Source organism: Podarcis vaucheri (genome assembly GCF_965113315.1).
Source record: "Podarcis vaucheri genome assembly, chromosome: 5".
Taxonomy (NCBI): domain Eukaryota; kingdom Metazoa; phylum Chordata; class Lepidosauria; order Squamata; family Lacertidae; genus Podarcis; species Podarcis vaucheri.
In genome coordinates, this window is record NC_138763.1 from 86,334,120 (window position 1) to 86,353,840 (window position 19,721).

At 40.8% G+C, this 19,721-nt stretch overlaps 1 protein-coding gene and 1 long non-coding RNA gene across 22 annotated transcripts in view; one reads left to right on the forward strand and one right to left on the reverse strand.

Annotated features, from left to right (window-relative positions):
- KCNMA1 (potassium calcium-activated channel subfamily M alpha 1) overlaps positions 1-19,721 on the forward strand; it is a 562,063-nt gene that overhangs the window by 491,721 nt on the left and 50,621 nt on the right. For all 15 annotated transcript variants that reach the window (XM_082225122.1, XM_082225124.1, XM_082225123.1 and 12 more), the window contains 3 exons: positions 1,263-1,386; positions 5,762-5,986; positions 7,988-8,180. In XM_082225122.1, coding sequence (XP_082081248.1) covers positions 1,263-1,386; positions 5,762-5,986; positions 7,988-8,180 — 542 coding nt within the window. The remainder of the gene's footprint in view (positions 1-1,262; positions 1,387-5,761; positions 5,987-7,987; positions 8,181-19,721) is intronic.
- Positions 1-19,721, reverse strand: part of LOC309533622 — a 230,041-nt gene that overhangs the window by 25,234 nt on the left and 185,086 nt on the right. For 2 of the 7 annotated variants that reach the window (XR_014220323.1, XR_014220324.1), the window contains exon 6: positions 14,065-14,142. This is a non-coding gene — a long non-coding RNA (uncharacterized lncRNA). Of the gene's footprint in view, positions 1-1,450; positions 1,731-3,257; positions 3,556-7,954; positions 8,054-14,064; positions 14,143-18,085; positions 18,116-18,314; positions 18,689-19,721 lie in introns of those variants that run through there. The other 5 variants (XR_014220325.1, XR_014220326.1, XR_014220327.1 and 2 more) reach the window with 5 other exon arrangements.

The following is a 19,721-nucleotide window of genomic DNA, read 5'->3' on the forward strand; positions in this document are numbered from 1 at the left end:
GCTATACAATTTACAAATCCGATTAGCTCTTCAGAAATCAAAATTAGAATGCATCCTGCAAAACAGAAACGTTATGAATAATGGATGGAACTTAATTTACTCAAACTTGCATTGGTTAACCCCTCTTGTTCATGGATCTAAGAAGTTGGATTAAAGATGTGAGGGATCACTCTGTGTGATGCATAATGTGCATTCATTGTAAAGTTGACACCTCAGAATTTGCCTAAGGGGTGACATGGAAGCAGGTGGAAGAGCAACATTGTGCCAGAACACAACTGGAAAACTCATTAGCACATATGACTATGGTTCATACGGCGAGATAGGGAGTGTACACAGTGTGATTCACCCTGGAGCCCACAACCCCAGAGCCATAGCCCTCTGTGGGGTAAGAGGTACACTTCAACAGTTTTCTCCTCTTCCTTCTGAGCTGCATTGGAGAAGGGGAGGGCTGTCAGGGTGGTAGAATTCTGGAAACTAGCATTAAATCATTAAAGCTGGAGACTCAAGAGGGCATGATCAGTGTGGCATGTTGGGAGTGGACATTGTGGCAGATGTAGCCTGATTTTACAGGCATTTTTTTCCTGGCCTCTCTTAAATATGTGAGAATGAAGCACACTATTATTCTTATTACTATTATTATCTGGTTTTGTTTTAGTACAAGAAATGCTTTGAAGGTTGTTACAAATGCTGTAGCTGTTACAGAAAATGGGCATTGTTGTTTAGTATTAAAATCATGTATTCTAGATGTGGGCATTTGTTAGTCAGTTTGCTGTAAAATGACATACTGCTGAATCTTTAAAGGGCTTCAGTTTGGAAAAGCAAAATATGATTGGGCAAATTGCTAAAATATTTAAAGTGCAGCCTGTTAAAGCTTTTACTTCGAAGAGCGTCACGTCAAAAGTTGTATGCGGTAAAAGCAAGCAATTGGCTTCCCATCCTCATGCTAGTCAGTTAGCATGGGGGTTCTGTAGCTATCCCTTCCACTCCACTGCAGATGCTAATAGAGACTCTTGTGATGTTTATTTGGAGGAAGGAATGAGGACTGGGGTGGGACATTCATGGGCCATAAGGTGAGGGAAGGACTTGTATTTCATAAAAGGTTATTGTGAGGTTCTTTCTTCCCCTCTCAATTCCCCAAATTTAAATATAACCTCATCTTTCTGTTATTGTCTTAAAAGCAGGTGTGTCAAACCATATTACAGGCACTGCTCCTAGTTATGGCTTCCATTGATATTAACCGTGACATTTTTCTTCTTCCTCAGACACGACCCCTTATTAATACCTGGCAATGAACAAGTTGACAACATGGATTGCAATGTGAAAAAATATGACTCCACGGGAATGTTTCATTGGTGTCCAGCCAAGGAGATTGACAAGGTTATTTTGGTGGGTATCTGCAAGGAAGGAGCACTTCCCAAGTCATATCATACTATCAGACTGCACTCTGTTTTGTTTATTTCCTTGCGTATAACCAATCCAGTGAGTAATGAACTCCAGGATGAATGATTTATGGACTGTAGGCTGTGTGTGCCTTAGCCAACCCATTTTCCTGACTGTTGGTAGGTCCACAGATTTTTGGTGGGCGTAGACCCCTGAGGTTTTCTGTTCCTTGTGAATATTCAACAGCCATTAGTCCCACTTTGCTGCCAGGTTCTGCTTTTCAGACTGCCTGGTGTCATAATTTACCCCAGGGTTAGATTGTGCTTATCTTCAGTCCTCTACCTTCATTGCTGGGAGCAAAGAGAGAGAGAGGGAATTGTACCTGCAGGTAGGAAATCAAATGACCACATCTTTAGTTGTCCACATGATAATTTGAGACCATTCAATTATAGGTTTCTTAATTAAATACAAATAAGTCATTTGTTCTACGGAAAACCCATAAGGTCAAGAGATCCTTTAATGCCCATGTTTTGCCACGGACGCTTTATAACTATGCCACTAACATGATTGAGCAACGTTGGCAATATTAAAACCCAATTCAGAATCAACATTTTAAATGTGATTTATGAGTTAGCTGATTCATCTACAGCTAATCTAATCAATGCTGCAGCCTTGATTACCATAATGCGAATGATTATGTTACACTCAGAAATATCTGTGGGGGCCTTTGAGCTATTCTTCTGCTAAATGCTAGTTGATTGTGAAAGGAAGTTTCCATAGATACAGTACTGAAATTCTCTTTTCAGTCCAGTCCAAGAGCAAAGTTCAAGAACTTTCATTAGATTAAAATAAACAGGCAAAGCCTAGATGTAACAGCCGGCCTTTCAGAATCAGGTGAGAATGCAAAAGAAAATATTTCTGCCTTGCATCTCACAACAGCCAGCGTGTTTATTCAATTTCGGTAAGCTGTGTCCACAGTTTCTCACACTTGCAGGGCCATTTTAGACATTACAAGAAACATGAGGTTGCTGCTGAAAGCATCAGTTCCATGTTAAGCAGTACTCCTCTTTATGTTGTGATGTTGTGACATTATCTGCTTGCTTGTCCCTTGGGTGACTTGGAACAAGCGATTCTATACAGGTTACAGAGGCAGAAAATTCCAATGCAAGAGTTCCATTTTTGGAAAGAGCCCTGTGTCTTCCGTAACATCAACTTCTGTCCTCAGCCCAACAAGCTGAAGTGTAAAGCTGCTGCTCTTGCTATCTGAGTCCTTAATTTGGGCTCTCTCCACCTTCCTTTTATTCCTTGTGGGGCCAGCCATCAAACTGACTCAACTAATTAAATATAATCAAAAGGCCTCTTCTAGTATGTTAGGTTCAGTGAAAGTTTGTGCCGTTTATGTTCGTGTGCTTGAATCAAAGAGTAGCAGCTCCACATCTCATAGACAAAACTGATGATATGTGAAATGAACTCCCTGGTGTGTCTTCACTTTGTTGTAGTTGATGCAGCTTTTTCCAGCGTCTGCTTCCTCAAGATTTCCCTGTACCACTAAATGGTGCAACCAATAATGGTGACAGCTCTGGTTTAGTCTAACGATTGGGAGACAAAACCTTGTTCCTCGAGCTCCTCAGGGAGTTTGTATAATAACCATGACATTGTCTGGAATTGCAATATTGGCATTTAAGCAATCGATAAAGCAGTCAATTCCACTGAGTAAATTGTTACGAATTTGATTCAAAACTGTTTAAATTGATATGCATTCCACAGTGTTCATTAGACCACCAGAGACAACTTTTCCTTGCGTTCTTAAATAACTGAGGGCGACAGATGTCAGCTAGAATATTTTAAATATATTTCAAACAGATATGACGGTAATGACCTTAATGTTCCACTTCAGAAAGTTTGCATGTAAAAGAAATATATGACATTGGGGGTGGCCTCCTGATCAGGATGTGACTTAACATTTATTCATTCTATTTGCACATGGAAAAGGGGTGTGTGTGAGTGTGAGAGAGTCCTTTCATAGCAACTCAACAAATAACAAGTTCAGCTTACTATAGTCAACATCTGCAGTGCTAAGAACTTTCATGGGCAATATATCGACACAGGAGACAATGTTAAAACAATGTGTGGTCATACTACACATGATGAGGGCTCTCTCATTCTGCTTTCAACCTAAAGAAAAGAAAAAATGTGTGCCTCAATCCCTAGTTATTTCACTTTAATTCTATAGTCTGATCATGTCTATCTTTTTGGCAAGGGGTTCACATTAGAAGAGAGTGCTGCTATGCCTGATTAGCTTGTACAGAGTCAAAAGAATTGGTCCTTGGGGTTGGGGCTATGATCCCAATGGGAGATCCACGTCTGCCAGAGAATGGCTACAAGGAATAACCGCATGTGCAGCCAGGATTACATCTAAGACACAGGTTGTGTGCAACCCAGTTGCGCACAATGGATGTGCATGTACAATTCTGTCTTGTGCATCACTTATTGAGATCCTCGCCATGGTATCTCCCAGGTCTTATTTCATATAATAAAATTTAATTATATGTCACATAATTCCTCCCTCCCCCCAAAAAAAATCCTTCTAAGCGGTCTACATAAAATAGTATAAAAATAGTATAAAATATTGATAAGGAAATGCCAATAAAGCAAGCAGTCATTAAAAACAAGTAGACATAACAAAATTATAAAGATAGAGATGAAATGAACCGTTTTAAAAGGAAATATACATAATAAATTTGCATTTCTGAGTAGGTGTGCTAAGCAAAAAGGTTTTCAAACAGGCTTCGGAAAAATATAACAAAGGCAGCTGCTTAATAGTAACAGGAAGTGGTGGGGAGTAGGTGGTATTACACTAGAAGTCTGATTCCACACAAATGCAAAACAAACATTCCAAATCCCATATCCACAAATCTAAGTGATTGAATGGGCCTGTGTGGGGTAAGCCAAGCCTTTAAGTTAACTGGTCCCAAGCTGTTGAGGACTTTATATGCAGGCAACTCCCCATTTATGCAGGGGTTGTGTTCCGAGGCACCATGTGCACTTAAGCCTGCCACATCCGCTTCTGGCGAAACCAGAGCAGCGCACGGAAACACCGTTTATCTTCCCACCGGAGCGGTACCTATTTATCTACTTGCACTTTGACGTGCTTTCGAACTGCTAGGTTAGCAGGAGCAGGGACCGAGCAACAGGAGCTCACCCCGTCACGGGGATTCGAACCGCCGACCTTCCGATCGGCAAGCCCAAGGCTCAGTGGTTTACACCACAGCGCCACCCGCTGTATCACTAAGCTTCTAAAGGATGAGATAAAGGTGGCAAGTGCCCCATAATCGTCATTGCAACTGTAGCAGTGTTAAGCCAAGACTTCATTGAAAATGTTTTTAGGATAGATTTGAAGGGGAGAAGTGAGAGAGAGAGAACGCAACATAGCCCCTCCAAGAGATGGAGGAGCAGAGTTACTTAATATTCAAACAGTCATATAAAGCTTTGGGATAGGATTTATCTATCCTAGCTAGGCAGGAGCCACTATTACCGAGTTTTGGGACTGCCCTGTAATTGAAATCATTATCTGTACAATTTTGCGGCTGCTGATTGAGATTGAAATCATGTATTTAGTTTTGCTCTGTGTGTCTGCCAACAATGCAAATATGCGAACTGCAGTAAATAATACATAGAAATGCAGGTGCTCATGCACACACATTCCCTGGCTGGTTGCTCATTAAAACTGACTAAGGCAGAAGACATGGGCTAAGGCTACTGTTTGCTGTTCTTTGCTGCCTATGCCACTCTTGCAAGGAACAGGATAACGGTGATCAATGTGGTGTGTTAGTAGAGCAGCAATGGTCCATCAATTCCCATTGAATATCAGATTGCTAGCAATAAATCATGCATTAAACCCTAAGTAACCCCACTCAATTCATAAGATTTATATTAGGGCTGATTTAGACATTTCCTTTTCTGTTGAGGGATCACACTCCTGTGAATGATTCTTATGTCTGGATATGCTTGAGAATATACTGCACGCTTGGAGTTTGTTCATCCAAAGGTGGACCCTGAAATATGTGTTTTGTAGAGAATCAACTATTGCTTGTCACATATGTCAAAGTACCCCACCCTCGTCTTGGTATTCTGATGAGCCCTATTCATGTAGGCCCCCTTGAATTCAATGAGGCTTACCACCAGCAAAATAAGTATAGGAGGCCTAAATATTAAATTCGGAAAGCACGTCTCAGCTCCCAAGGCCAGACTTTACACACACACACACACACACACACACACACACACACACACACACTTGTTTGCTTGTTTGTTTGTTTACCCCTCCTCCTAATTGTTATTCTTTATTGTCCTCCTTACTGACTTTGTTTTGCTTTTCCAGACTCGAAGCGAAGCAGCCATGACAGTGTTAAGTGGCCATGTGGTGGTTTGCATATTTGGTGATATGACATCAGCGCTGATTGGACTAAGGAATTTTGTGATGCCATTAAGAGCCAGCAATTTCCACTACCACGAGCTTAAGCACATTGTGTTTGTGGGCTCCCTTGAATACTTGAAGAGGGAATGGGAAACAATGCATAACTTCCCCAAACTCTCAATCTTGCCTGTAAGTCCAAAGCAGCCCACCTCTTTCTTTCTTTCTTTCTTTCTTTCTTTCTTTCTTTCTTTCTTTCTTTCTTTCTTTCTAATGCACCAACTGAACAGAACCACATTGGCTTTGATCTTGGGCTTCCTCTTCTTTTAAAACTCCTATTCAGTTATAGGCCTCAGGACTTGGCCTTTTCCCTGTTTGTTGTATCTGTGAAAACTAAGCCCTGGGAGACCTTATTAGAAGAAATTTGCCGACGTGCTCAGTACCTCGTCAAGGATGAATTTCAGCTGCTATCAAATATGTTAGCTATGTTATCTATTGAACACTTGCTTGAGTGCCCTGCATGCAGCCAATTTTGATGTTATGATTTTTTTTCTGACAGCATGACAGTCATTACTTATGGCATTATTTATGCCTATGAAACCTTTGGAAACATTTTTGTATTATTTGTCTATCTACCTAATCTATCTGCATCCATAAAGACCTTTGAAAGGCTGGCCTGCTGGCTCTGCTTTATTTAACAGCCTGACAGTGGCATTTCATCTTTTTAAGGAGGCATACAGTCAGAAGATATGAATTTCTTTCTAACACAATGAGTCCTGAACTGAAAGGGCCCCAATTCTTCACTACTTGGTGTTGCCATTTATGCCTGACTGCTAACAATAGTGCAAATTTCTATTAGGTTGCTGTTTACACCCAGCAAACAAGGTGCAAAGCAGCAAGAGAATTGCAATGATTTCCACATCAAATGCTTTGCATTAATATTGTCTGTTTTCTTTTATTTCTTCTTTTGTGCCTAAAAGTAACAGGGCTTTAAACCCAGCTTGTCTATCTGAGTTGCTTGTTACTTTTCAAAGCTGCAGCTATCACGAGTGACCTCGCTGTCCCAAAACACAAGGCAACTAATAATTACTAATGTATCGCTCTATCATGCCTCATTTCTCCAAAGTGCTGGGCATGTCTAAATGCACATTCCTGTGCTGCGTCCAGGGCGAATCATTTTCAGATCTGTGTTGGCCATCGACCCTCATCCATGCAACATTTGCACACCACTGTGGCTAAGAAGGAAATCATGCTAGACTGTAAACACTATACACTGGCATACATTGTGGCCTGCCGAGTGGACGCCCCCTCAAAAACACTAACATTTGATCATGCATCAAGTGGCTGGCATTTGGCCCCTTGCTGTGGTTCATATGCATGCATATGTCATTGCATCAGGAAAGGTCCGTCAAAAAATTGATGTCTGCCACTTGGAACAATAAATGCATTTCAGGGGTCGTCTCACAGGAGCCACAATGGTTTTGCGCATCCCTTATTCCCAAGTAAACATCAGTCCGAAACTTATACACATCCATAAGGCAATTACATTACAAAATATTGCTACATTCTGATGGATAATTTTGCTCCCAGAAGAATAGGCACTGAGACAATTCCTTTTTCTTTTTAAACGGTTCAATCACACCATTTTAAATGACAGTTTGTTGAAGTACATGGGGTGGGGGCTGACTAGAATTACACTTTGCTGGGTGTTCCTTCACCTAGTGTGTGTTTTCCTTGCATTTGTGTGTGCAGAGCATTCTTCCCCCCAGGTTTAGCATGGCCCAATATTCAAGATACTTGAACACACCCCTTGCTATGCTTGGAAGGCAAGAACTTGCCACACAAGGCTGACTGAAATCAAGGCAATTCTGAGTTGCAGACAAGATGCAGAGCTCTGGCAACGTTCCTGTTTCTTGTTTGTTAGTAATAGCTTGACTGAGTATTGAGACTTAACGCTAAAATGCTGCCATCAGCACCAACTACCCTTTAGATTAGCACATTCCTTCTATTCCCTGGCACATAGTTAGACCAGCTTAATGTCAGAGCATAAAAAAGATACTTGTTAAATAATTTCCCAAAGCTCCTTCTCAGTATTTAATTTGTTTTTTTCCATTTCTTCCTCCACCTCCCTCCCCTTTTCCTCTCTCTCTCTCTCTCTCTCTCTCTCTCTCTCTCTCTCTGTCTCTGCCGAAGGGTACACCATTAAGTCGAGCTGATTTAAGGGCTGTCAACATCAACCTCTGCGACATGTGCGTAATCCTGTCAGCCAATCAGAATAATATTGATGATACTTCGCTGCAGGACAAGGAATGCATCTTGGCGTCACTCAACATCAAGTCTATGCAGTTTGATGACAGCATTGGGGTCTTGCAGGCTAATTCCCAAGGTAAGAACTGCCCTATAATACTTCTCTATAGTGCCTACAGGGGACAGGACCTGGCAGGAAGAATATCCCTCACTCAGTAATTCAAAGGGACCTTACATCAGCTTGCTTGACAGTTAAACCTGCTGATTGGTATGATGGGTTTTTAAGGGACGGTCGCAACACCACACTGTTTGCACACATACACAAAGGCAAGTTTTGGCAATCCTAGCAAGGGAGCGTAAATTGACTGAGTGGTAGAATTTTATTTCATTTCCCTCTCAGATGGGTGATTGCTAAATCTGTAGCATTCTGCAGCCTCTAAGTTTATAGCAATGAAGTCACATTGCTACACATCACATAGCCAGAGGTGGCTTGTCCTCACGCTGGATGCAAAATGGGATAATTGCAAATGTTCTCTGACAAGGGTGTTTGCTTTGTCCGCAAGATAGCAGCCAAGTGCCACACGGCACAATAATAACACCTTTTAAATAATGATAATACTTTTTAAAGGCAGGGGGAAAGAGAAAAAAAGGGGGGAAAGAATGGAAAGTTTGGCTTCATAGAATGCACATGAAGATTCTCACAATTTATCTACAATTCTACATGATTTCTACATGAATGCAGTCCTTTGTTTTTGACCCCCACACTATTCACCAATGCTTTCCCAAGGTTGGATAAAAACACTTATGAAAGCAAAACAAACGCCCTATAAAATTATAATGCACAAATAAGACTGGGCATTTCCTGTGCGCTTCCTATCAGATCCCATTATTGCAACACAGAAAAAAGCAAACCAATAAGAATTATGCAAAACAAGTAAAAATCTCTATATTTTGTGCATTTCTTTTATATGTGTTTTTGTTATTACCAACTCTGCCTTGAAGTTACCTCTGCTTTCCATCCTATGAAATTTTATATATATATATATATATATATATGCAGGTTTTGGTGTCTTCGGGTGTCTTCCCGTGTAAGAGTCGGGGTGTCTGTGCGACGTTTCGACGAGGTCTCACTCGTCGAAACGTCGCACAGACACCCCGACTCTTACACGGGAAGACACCCGAAGACACCAAAACCTGCATTCCTGTACCCGTGAAAATCTACGAAAGCAAATATATATATATATATATATATATATGCAGGTTTTGGTGTCTTCGGGTGTCTTCCCGTGTAAGAGTCGGGGTGTCTGTGCGACGTTTCGACGAGGTCTCACTCGTCATCTTCAGGCTGGTGCTTTCGGCTTCTTGTTACTGGAACTTCCAGTAACAAGAAGCCGAAAGCACCAGCCTGAAGATGACGAGTGAGACCTCGTCGAAACGTCGCACAGACACCCCGACTCTTACACGGGAAGACACCCGAAGACACCAAAACCTGCATTCCTGTACCCGTGAAAATCTACGAAAGCATATATATATATATATATATCCACCCTCTGCTAACACTCCAGAAGCAAACCCAAATATATAAGGCTCAGACTGATGTAATATATCAGAAGTGGATATAATAATTGAAGTTTTGATGAGACACCAACAATAGTAAACGTACATAGTAATTGTTATTGTTTTCAATATCCCACTTTTATATTCAAAACAAAGTTGCTTATGGAGAGAATATCTATGCAGCACAGTAGCAAAGGCCAATACTGCTCTGTGCAACCTTATTTATTCTACTTCCTGGTTCCTATATCCTGCAGTCCCACTGAGAGGCTGCTCACAATGTAATTGTATAGAAGGAACCACACCCTGTATGAGGCTTGGGCAGATTAGAACCCTTTCCCTCCACCCAGAGGAATTTGCATTGGTATATTGAAAACCTGCCAAAACCACATAAGGAAAACTTCCTATGTGTCCTTACCCATTCTGCTGTGTTATGAGCAACCACCAACGCATCTATAAAAGGAGCTGTGGTGTTTGCCTCCTAGGTGGGTCATAAGGAAAGGGTTAAATGAGTGTGATGTGACTGCCCAGTGAGAATGCAAGGGGAGGAGTAAAAGTTAGAGTGGGAGGTTTTGAAAGTCAGTTGAGGTTTGGGAATTGGAGAAGGAAGAGGGAGGAATAGGCAGTGGGTTGGTCGAGGTGTATTGTGAGAGAGTGAGAGGAATTGTTAGGTGGAGTCAGATAGATAGTTCGGAATAATCAGTTTGAAGTTGTTAGGAACTAAGATTTAAGAAACTGTCAAGAAAAACTAACTGAAACCATAAGCTTGTTCCTGCATTTAAAAATAAACTTGATTATTTGTTTATGGTAACAACTGTCTGGACTCAGTGTGTCCCCGTGAGAAACGGAGCCATGAGAAGCTTTTAATGTAGTAATAATAATAATAATAATAATAATAATAATAATAATAATAATTTATTTATATTTCCCCAGCCACTCTGGGCGGATTCCAACAAAGTATTAAAATACAGTAGTCTGTTAAACATAAAAAGCTTCCCTAAAGAGGGCTGCCTTCAGATGTCTTCTAAAAGTCTGGTAATTGTTCTTCTCTTTGACATCTGATGGGAGGGCATTCCACAGGGCGGGTGCCACTACCGAGAAGGCCCTCTGCCTGGTTCCCTGTAGCTTTGCTTCTCGCAATGAGGGAACCGCCAGAAGGTCCTCAGCACTAGACCTCAGTGTCCAAGCAGAATGATGGGGGTGGAGACGCTCTTTCAGGTATACTGGACAGAGGCGTTTAGGGCTTTAAAGGTCAGCACCAACACTTTGAATTGTGCTCAGAAACATACTGGGAGCCAATGTAGGTCTTTCAAGACCGGTGTTATGTGGTCTCAGTGGCTACTCCCAGTCACCAGTCTAGCTGCCGCATTCTGGATTAGTTGATGGGCCTCTTTGAAAACCTATTCAAGCCAGTGATGCTGTTTCCATCCTAAGGCAGTATAGCAGTTTGCCACCTGAACATTTGAATTGACTCTGAACTTTCAAGCCATGCTCTGTAAGAACGGGGGCTAGAAACTTGGAATTTTGCTTTTGCTTTCAGAAGATATCAAACTAGAGAGGCTTAGATATTCCCACTTCAGTGCAGAAAATCCAGTGTAACACTGAAGAAACTGATTGCTTGCTTGTGCAAGTGGTCCACTTTCAGGTACATTGTAATAGGGGGTAGAACTCACAGAAGACACAACGGTGACTTTCATGAGCTGCAGATTGATTATCCAATCATTTAGAAGTTACCAACAAATCTTCCATAGATTTATCCCATTTTACATTGCTCATAACATGTGTCCAATAGTTTGCCTTGCACCTATATGTGTTGGAGTTGGTGGATCATCAAAGACACTAATAGCATTCTGAATCTTAAGATGCGGGCTTATGACCCAGCCTAGGGCAGATCACACGAATGGCAATGTCACAATTTTTGTTAAGTTTTCTTAAAGAGGAGAGTGTGAATCATAATAATTACTATTTTTTCCATGCCAAGTTACAACATAAGATACAAATAAAATAAAACATTAATCAGAAAACTAAAACAAAGAGGAAAAGAAAAAGAAAAAAAAGAAAAGAAAAACAATGATTATAACAGAACATAACCAAACACACACACATACATACATTTTGACTTCCAGTGTGGTGTAGTGGTGGTTAAGAGCGGTAGTCTCGTAATCTGGGGAACCGGGTTCACGTCTCCGCTCCTCCAGCCCACTCACCTCACAGAGTGTTTGTTGTGGGGGACGAAGGGAAAGGAGAATGTTAGCCGCTTTGAGACTCCTTAGGGTAGTGATAAAGCGGGATATCAAATCCAAACTCTTTTCTTCTTCTTCTTCTTCTTCTTCTTCTTCTTCTTCTTCTTCTTCCATCCTTTAGTGACTTTTCCATTTTTCTTTTCCGTTGTGTTACATGTATATGTACATTTATTACTTCCAGTTTTATGCCTTTCATAACTATTTTTTCTTTTCCTTAAGCCTGCAAACTTCATTCATCACATATCAACATATTTATTCCAGAACAATGTTTTTTCATATACTCTTTAACACAGTCCCATTCTTTTATTAATTTTTGGTCTGATTGTCCTCTTAAGACTGCCTTTAACCTTGCCAAGTTTATGTATTCACATAGTTTAATTTGCCATTCTCTTACTGGTGGAATCCCCCCCCCTTACAATCTGCAGCTATAAGCATCCTGGCTGCCGTTGTTGCATATAGGAATACTTTCTTTTTATCACCAGGAATATAATTTGTAATTAAGACTAGAAGAAATGCTTCTGGCTTTTTAATAAAGGAGATTTTAAACATTTTTTAAAAAAATTTCCTCATATATATTATTCCAGAATTGTTTGGTAAGTCCACACTCCCACCACATATGATACATTGTTCCAGTTTCTTTCTTATATCTCCAACAAGTGTTGGTTTTTAATTTGTAAATTTTTGCCAATTTGCCCGGCGTTAAGTACCATTGGTATAACATTTTCATTAAATTCTCTCTGATTGTATAACATGCCGTAAATTTGATATATTTTCATAGCTTCTCCCATTGTTCCAGCAGAATTGTATAACCTATATCACATGCCCACTTAATCGTGACCTCCTTCACCCCTTCGTCCTTTAAATCCTACTCTAATAACAGATTACACATTTTGGATATATTCTTTTTAGAATTTTGTAATAATTACTTCTGTAATTTTGATTCGTCTTTTTCAAATCCTATTATTTTGTCCTGATTGAATATATGGGTGATTTGGTGATATTGTAGCCATGCCCTATTATCTATACGTACCACTTCAAAATTAGGAATGCTTGAGGAATTCTTTGTGACTAGCCTGATTTGCACCTCTGAGGCTAACGTGCTGATCAGAACACAGTTAACTTTCGGATTTCACATTTTGATGCAGTTCTCCACTTAAACCAATGTACAAAAGTACATATCTTACAATAAACAATTAAGAAATATTGACTTTGGGAGAAAACAAATTCAGGACAGTGGGTTGAGTGAAAAGATATATTTAAATATGAAGTTTCATACAGATCCTTTGAATTTATAAACTTCACTGTAATACCTAACTTGATTTATATGTGGAACTGAGAGAGGCCAGAAACAGACTGTTCTATTGATCTACAGACAATCTGTTCCTAGGTCACAGTTTTTAAGAGGGCCTGGGCAACAGTTCATGCTCAAAGTTGGGAACAAGCAGTAAGCCATTTGGCTCTGAGTGGGAATGGTGCTGAGATACTTACTCTTTAAAATTCCAAAGTACCCAGCAAGGAAACACATAGCTTCATGGAGGTTTGTGCCACTTACGTGTGCACTACTTCTGATCTCGTTATTGTGCTTTCACAACAGAACAGTAGATTTTCTTGAAGGATCTTAAATACCACGGTTCACATTGTCAAAAGCAATTAGATCAAAGGGGTGGCATAAACTTTGCTGCAAATTGTATTTGGAGTGACAGTTTTCTCTGTGAGATGCAGTTTTAGTGTAGAACCCAGCAAAAAGCCCTTCTGCGCAAGCCCCGGTTGAATATTAATGTCAATGGGGGGGGGCTTGCTCAGAATAGCTCCCCCCTCCCCACAGATCCTGTCCTTAATATACAGGAAGCACAGTGGCGGCGGCAATATATATATGGTGATCCGATTTCTGCTGATCAGCAAAGAGTGCCTCCACTTTGCAGCTCCTTACTGGCGACTAAGTGCTTTTATTTACAGAGCCGGCTGTCACTTTCCTTTTGCTTAAAAGTTTGTGCATTATTTATCCTGGGAAAACATTTCAATTCACATCATTTGGTACAAACCCTGACCCATCGCTAGGCATAGCTTTCTGCTTTGAAATGCAGGGAAGCTGAAATTGCACCAAAAGCAGTGGCAGTGACCATTGTAGGGCCACCTCCTCCTTATTCTTTCTCTCCAAGCTTCTATGCTTTTAACAGCAGATTGACACCCATAAATATTTTTAGACAGAACCTGGTACAGCCTCACCTCCTTGTTTTCTGTAGAGAATAACATTGGTGGCAGTCCTCTGGCCATATGAACCTGAGGGTTTACTCACATGTACATCTACAAATATAGACAGAGAGATCAAACTCAAATGAGTTGTTGAGCCAAGCAGTCCACCTGATAGGTTATATCACAAGCCAATTTTTCACTGACAATACATCAGTTTTGTTGAGAGGTATCAGGAGGAAGCAGCAGAGCTAGTGGTTAATTTCTGTCCCTCGCTATCGAATCTCAATGGGCTGTCCTCGATTGTTTTGTTTCCTCAAATCCTATTGCACCCGGCCTTCCCTCTAGCTTTTCACCACTTTTTCTAAGGGACAAACTCAATGTTACATCAGAGATATATCAACAGTCTCCCAAGAGTTTTTCTTTTATGGAACAGCTGCCCTGGGAGGCTGCCGTTTTAAGCAGAATAAAGAATAAACAGTTCCTATTTGAAAGGAATCTGCCTGGTCCAAGCCCACATAAAAGATAAAGACCCCTAAGAAGTTGAGAACAGGGACATTGAAGTTTGCCCAGTTAGCACCTAGCCAGCAAAGTGAGCTGCTGTACCTGTCCCTCCCCACTATTGTATTGAGATGTATTCTATTTCAATTACAGCTATCATTTAATAATATGCACTTTTTTATTTGTTTATATATTTATTTATAAGTTAGTATATATAAAGCTGTATAGTGTTTTTTTTTGGGGGGGGGAGCATGTCTCCTGCCACTTATCTATTCCAAATCACCTGCCCCAGCTGCAGGAGAGAAAGATACAGAAATACAGGATCCCACCCCAGCCTTCTAATGTGCAAGAAGGACATAGGGAGAGATGGATTTTGACTGAGCAAGGAGCTGAATGGTTAATCAACCTCTCCACTCTTGCCCTTGGTCATATCTTCAACGGCTGCTTTTCAATAAAACAAAACACCTGTCTGGAGATTGTTCACTTATCTTGGGTGTCACACAGGGTCGAGGACCCTCAGACTCATGGGCCAAATGCAATTGCAAACTGCTCTGCCTGGCCCTGGGGCTTCTCCCCACACCACCCACTCCCCAGTCTGTACCCCTACCAGTATTCTTCTTGAGTGTTTTTGCCTGGCTGGAATGCGTCCTTGAGCTCTGATAATAACTCTTGCTTGCCTGGCTGGAGGATTAAAATAGTTCTGATGCTGTTCTGAATACCATTTCCTTCCTTCTCATTTGCCTGCATATTTTTGTCAATTACATCACAACATGTCATTGTGATGTGAGGTCACCTGATGTGAGGACTCCATAGCAACTTGTAAACAAAGGGTAGTGGGCAAACTAAGCTGAAGACTGTGAGGGCAAAGGAGGAGGGAGATGGTGCCCAGAAGTAGCCACTAAGAGAGGGAACAAATGGGTGCCAATGGGTGTTAAGTGTGAGTATTTTGCAGTAAATTGGCTGCACTAAATGTGCTATTTTCAATGAAATATCAAAATCTGAGAATATTTGCTCCAAGTATTTAGAAGATTTTCTCTAGGTTTGAAGCATTAAAGGTAAAAAGGTAAAGGGACCCCTGACCCTTAGGTCTAGTCGTGGCCGACTCTGGGGTTGCGGCGCTCATCTCGCTTTATTGGCCGAGGGAGCCGGCGTACAGCTTCTGGGTCATGTGGCCAGCATGACTAAGCCGCTTCTGGCAAACCAGAGCAGCACACGGAAATGCCATTTACTTTCCCGCCGGAGAGTTACCTATTTATCTACTTGCACGTTGACGTGCTTTCGAACTGCTAGGTTGGCAGGAGCAGGGACCGAGCAACAGGAGCTTATCCCATCGTGGGGATTCGAACCGCTGACCTTCTGATCAGCAAGTCCTAGGCTATGTGGTTTAACCCACAGCGCCACCCGCGTCCCCAGGTTTGAAGCATTTAATGATTCTAAAAAGCATTGCATAGACTGAACTGGTGAACTGGTATGAGAGTTCTTTGGCTTCCATGGATTTTCATTAGATGTATCACTGAGGAATTTCAAGGAAATTATCTTTTTGCTTTGACTTTACTTAAAATTCCAGTGGAAACAGTTTTCCTGCCCCTGCTGGGTTACTCATCCTCCTCTGCTTGTTTATACTCCCCCCCTTTTTTTGCTAAATGAAGGCAGAGGTGTGCCTGTATGTGCACCCTGACAAGTTAAACTGCTTTTATATGGATTGCTGGGTACATTATGTTCTTGTATGATAGTGAGGGAATCTGTCCCAACCATAATTTGTCAGTTCCACCTCTGTTAAACCAGCCCAAAGTTAGCTGGGTTGCCATCAACTGTTTCAACAGCTGTTTATAATCTTAACAGTTTATTCTGAGGCAGTAAATCATTGTCAAAGCCAAATAGTCATTTCAAAGACGTTTTATAAAGAACAACAGGGTTTCTTCAGGCTTTTCAAATGAGCGTTAAGGAACAAACACCTTTGAAACTGAGAAGATCAACTAAGCAAACTTAAAACATACAGTCCCATCTCCTATTTAAAATCACTTCATAAAGGGGGGCCCTTTTGTAACATGTTTGAGAAGCGGGGTCCCAAAGACTAATAAATAGGTTGTGTGTGTTTTTAAGTGGCTAATTATTTCAAAAGTTAATGAGCAACATTCAGTAGAAGAGCTGAATATCCACAGATTGGACTGTTGAAGCATTTTCTTTGCTGATTTATGAGGGACAGCAGAACATCAGGAACTGCGAGGATTGCTGGTGGCCGACATTTGCGCCACATAGTTATCTGCTTTAACTATAGATGTTGTAGATAGAAAACATGGCCCAGAATCAGTCAGTTACCAAGATGATGATGATAATAATAATAATAATAATAATAATAATAATAATAATAATGTATGAATTGCCTTTTAAATGTCTCTCAAGATGATTTTCAAACACAATACAAACAGCAAATAATAGTTTTTAAAACTGGGGAAAACCCTGAAGATAGGTTTCTAAATAATAAACAATGTAGCTTTCCAACAGGTTCTGTAACCACTGCTCTAGTTTGAGCAATCTTGAGAAACAGGCAACGTTCCAGAAAAGATAATTGCACTTAAACTGAAAAGACACATGCCACACAGTTGCATGTTTGTTTTACGCAGGATTTTTAAAAATGAAACGCAGCTACGGGAGGTCACAGTCATTAGTGGGGAGAAAGGATCTACAGTGGTACCTCGGGTTAAGTACTTAATTTGTTCCAGAGGTCCATTCTTAACATGAAATTGTTCTTAACCTGAAGCACCACTTTAGTTAACGGGGCCTCCTGCCGCTGCTGCGCCGCCGGAGTACAATTTCTGTTCTCCTCCTGAAGCAAAGTTCTTAACCCAAGGTACTATTTCTGGGTTAGCGGAGTCAGTAACCTGAAGCGTATGTAACCTGAAGCGTTTGTAACCCGAAGTACCACTGTACTTAACCCTTTCCCCTTGGCTGGTTTTCTTTTTCCTGCTCAAAAGCATACAAATACCCCAACTGCAAACATGTGGGAGCCATTTGTCCACAATGGAAGTTTATGTTGATTGAAACTGCATGCAAGTGTGTGAGTCCTTTCCACGGAATCAGCATCCTTGAGGTGCCATTTCTTAAGTGGGCAAGGCCAGGCTTTTTACTCTGCTCTAAATTTTCACAGCCAAAGGGAGGCTTAGGCCTGATTCACACACTTGTCCCTTAGTTGATTCCTGTATACTTAATTGCGGGCAACAGCATGTGTGAACTGACTCTTTGTGAAGATAACTGAGTTTGAAGGGACATACGCATTCCATCTACGTATATTGTAAATATGTATGGTGGCCTATTCATATGTGCAAGTATCATTTGATGCATCGCTCTCAATCAGTGCTGGCCATGCCTGGATGGTCAACAATATTTAGGGGAAGGGGCTATCAGTATATGATAAATTTCTTGCTTATCAGATGCTGCAATGCTAGGAAACTGAAAGTTTGAAGTATATTGTATGCACTGCAGAATAATGTTGTCAAAAATATACTGCTTATCACTTTTCTTTTTTTAGTATTCCTTCTTTAAATTTCTTAGGTGTTTTGCTTCTCCTCAAACCTGCTGATACTTGCTGTAACAGACCAAATCCAAAACATCACAAAAACACCTCAATTGAAACAGAAAGTGCATGGTAGCTTCTTGCCAAACACATAAATGCAATTATTATACATAACTGTTTAGGAATTTATATGTATAAATAAGTATAAATTTATATGTATAATTTCCTAAACAGTTAAGTATAACAATTGCCTTTATGTAGTGGATTTGCCTCTGAGTCATAACTCTGAATATTCAGTCCAATAAATTTATTTTATCATCTAATGATTTAAGCTGTGATTTTGAATCCTGCATAATAAGAACAATGCATATCATTAAAAACTGATTCTCAGACAATAAAAACACCTTATGGCTTTGAACAGTTCTGAAGCTGGGTGGGAGGAGAAAGAGACTGAGCAGCAACATTTTTTCTAAAGGCATCATAAGACAGATTGCAACGTAACAGTTCAGGTGTAGTTCAGCCTTGCAATGTTCAGAGAACGGTTTTCTGAATGACTTCAACTTATGGGAGTTTCTCCTGGGAACTGTATTTTAGCCACATAAGTGATCTTGTTGCGAGGTCCATTTTCAATTTTTGTAATGGGACCTGTGACAAGATGGTGTAAAAGTAAATAAATAGAGAAAAATAGAAAATGAGTTTAGGGTTAGACAAACCTATGCCAGCAGTGACTCTAGCACCAGCAGTGTAATATTGACATAATGTAGTTGAGATCCTATGAGGTCCCAGCAGTGAAGTTGACAATAAAATTATACCAGTTTAAACAGGTAACACAGCAACCCTGACATCATTTCCATAGCATATCACACACACCCCTCCCAATCCTAGGTGCTGTTGTAGAAAGGTGCTGGGAATTGCAGCTTTGTGAGGGGTAAACTACAGTTCCCTATATTCTTTGATGGGGTGTGTAGTTTAAATGTGCTCTAAAGGTATGGTTTGTGGGCAGTGGAAGGTGTTGGGTTGTGTGTTTTTTTAATAGATTATTTGACCTCATGGCATCACTACCACAGTTACTGCAGAACTCTTGGCATAAATGCATGATAGGTGGTGTGCTAAACACAAGTGGATTAGCCATGCCTCTGTTAGCTTACAACACAGAATTGAACAATACAGTGCTACCTCGGGTTACATTCGCTTCAGGTTACATACGCTTCAGGTTACAGACTCCGCTAACCCAAAAATATTGCCTTGGGTTAAGAACTTTGCTTCAGGGTGAGAACAGAAATTGTGTAGCAGCAGCGCAGCGGCAGCAGGAGGCCCCATTAGCTAAAGTGGTGCTTCAGGTTAAGAACAGTTTCAGGTTAAGAACAGACCTCCGAAACAAATTAAGTACTTAACCCAAGGTACCACTGTAAGCCAGGGAAAGCCTTGTAAGCAGTAACAAGGCAGAGTTAACTTCAGCAAAAGTAGCCAGGGTGGGGGGACATAGTGTCGAGATGCCTTTCTTGAAGGCCTTTAAGGCCTAGCTTTTGAAAAAGAAGATAGAGGGGAGAGCTGCTCCCAACATGGCAGAATGGGCCACTTCATGCTAGCTTCCAGACTGGGATCCAACCACCAGACTCCTGGGGAATCCACCTTCCCCATTTAACAGTGGATTGGTCTTTAGCCAGCATTTACGTTA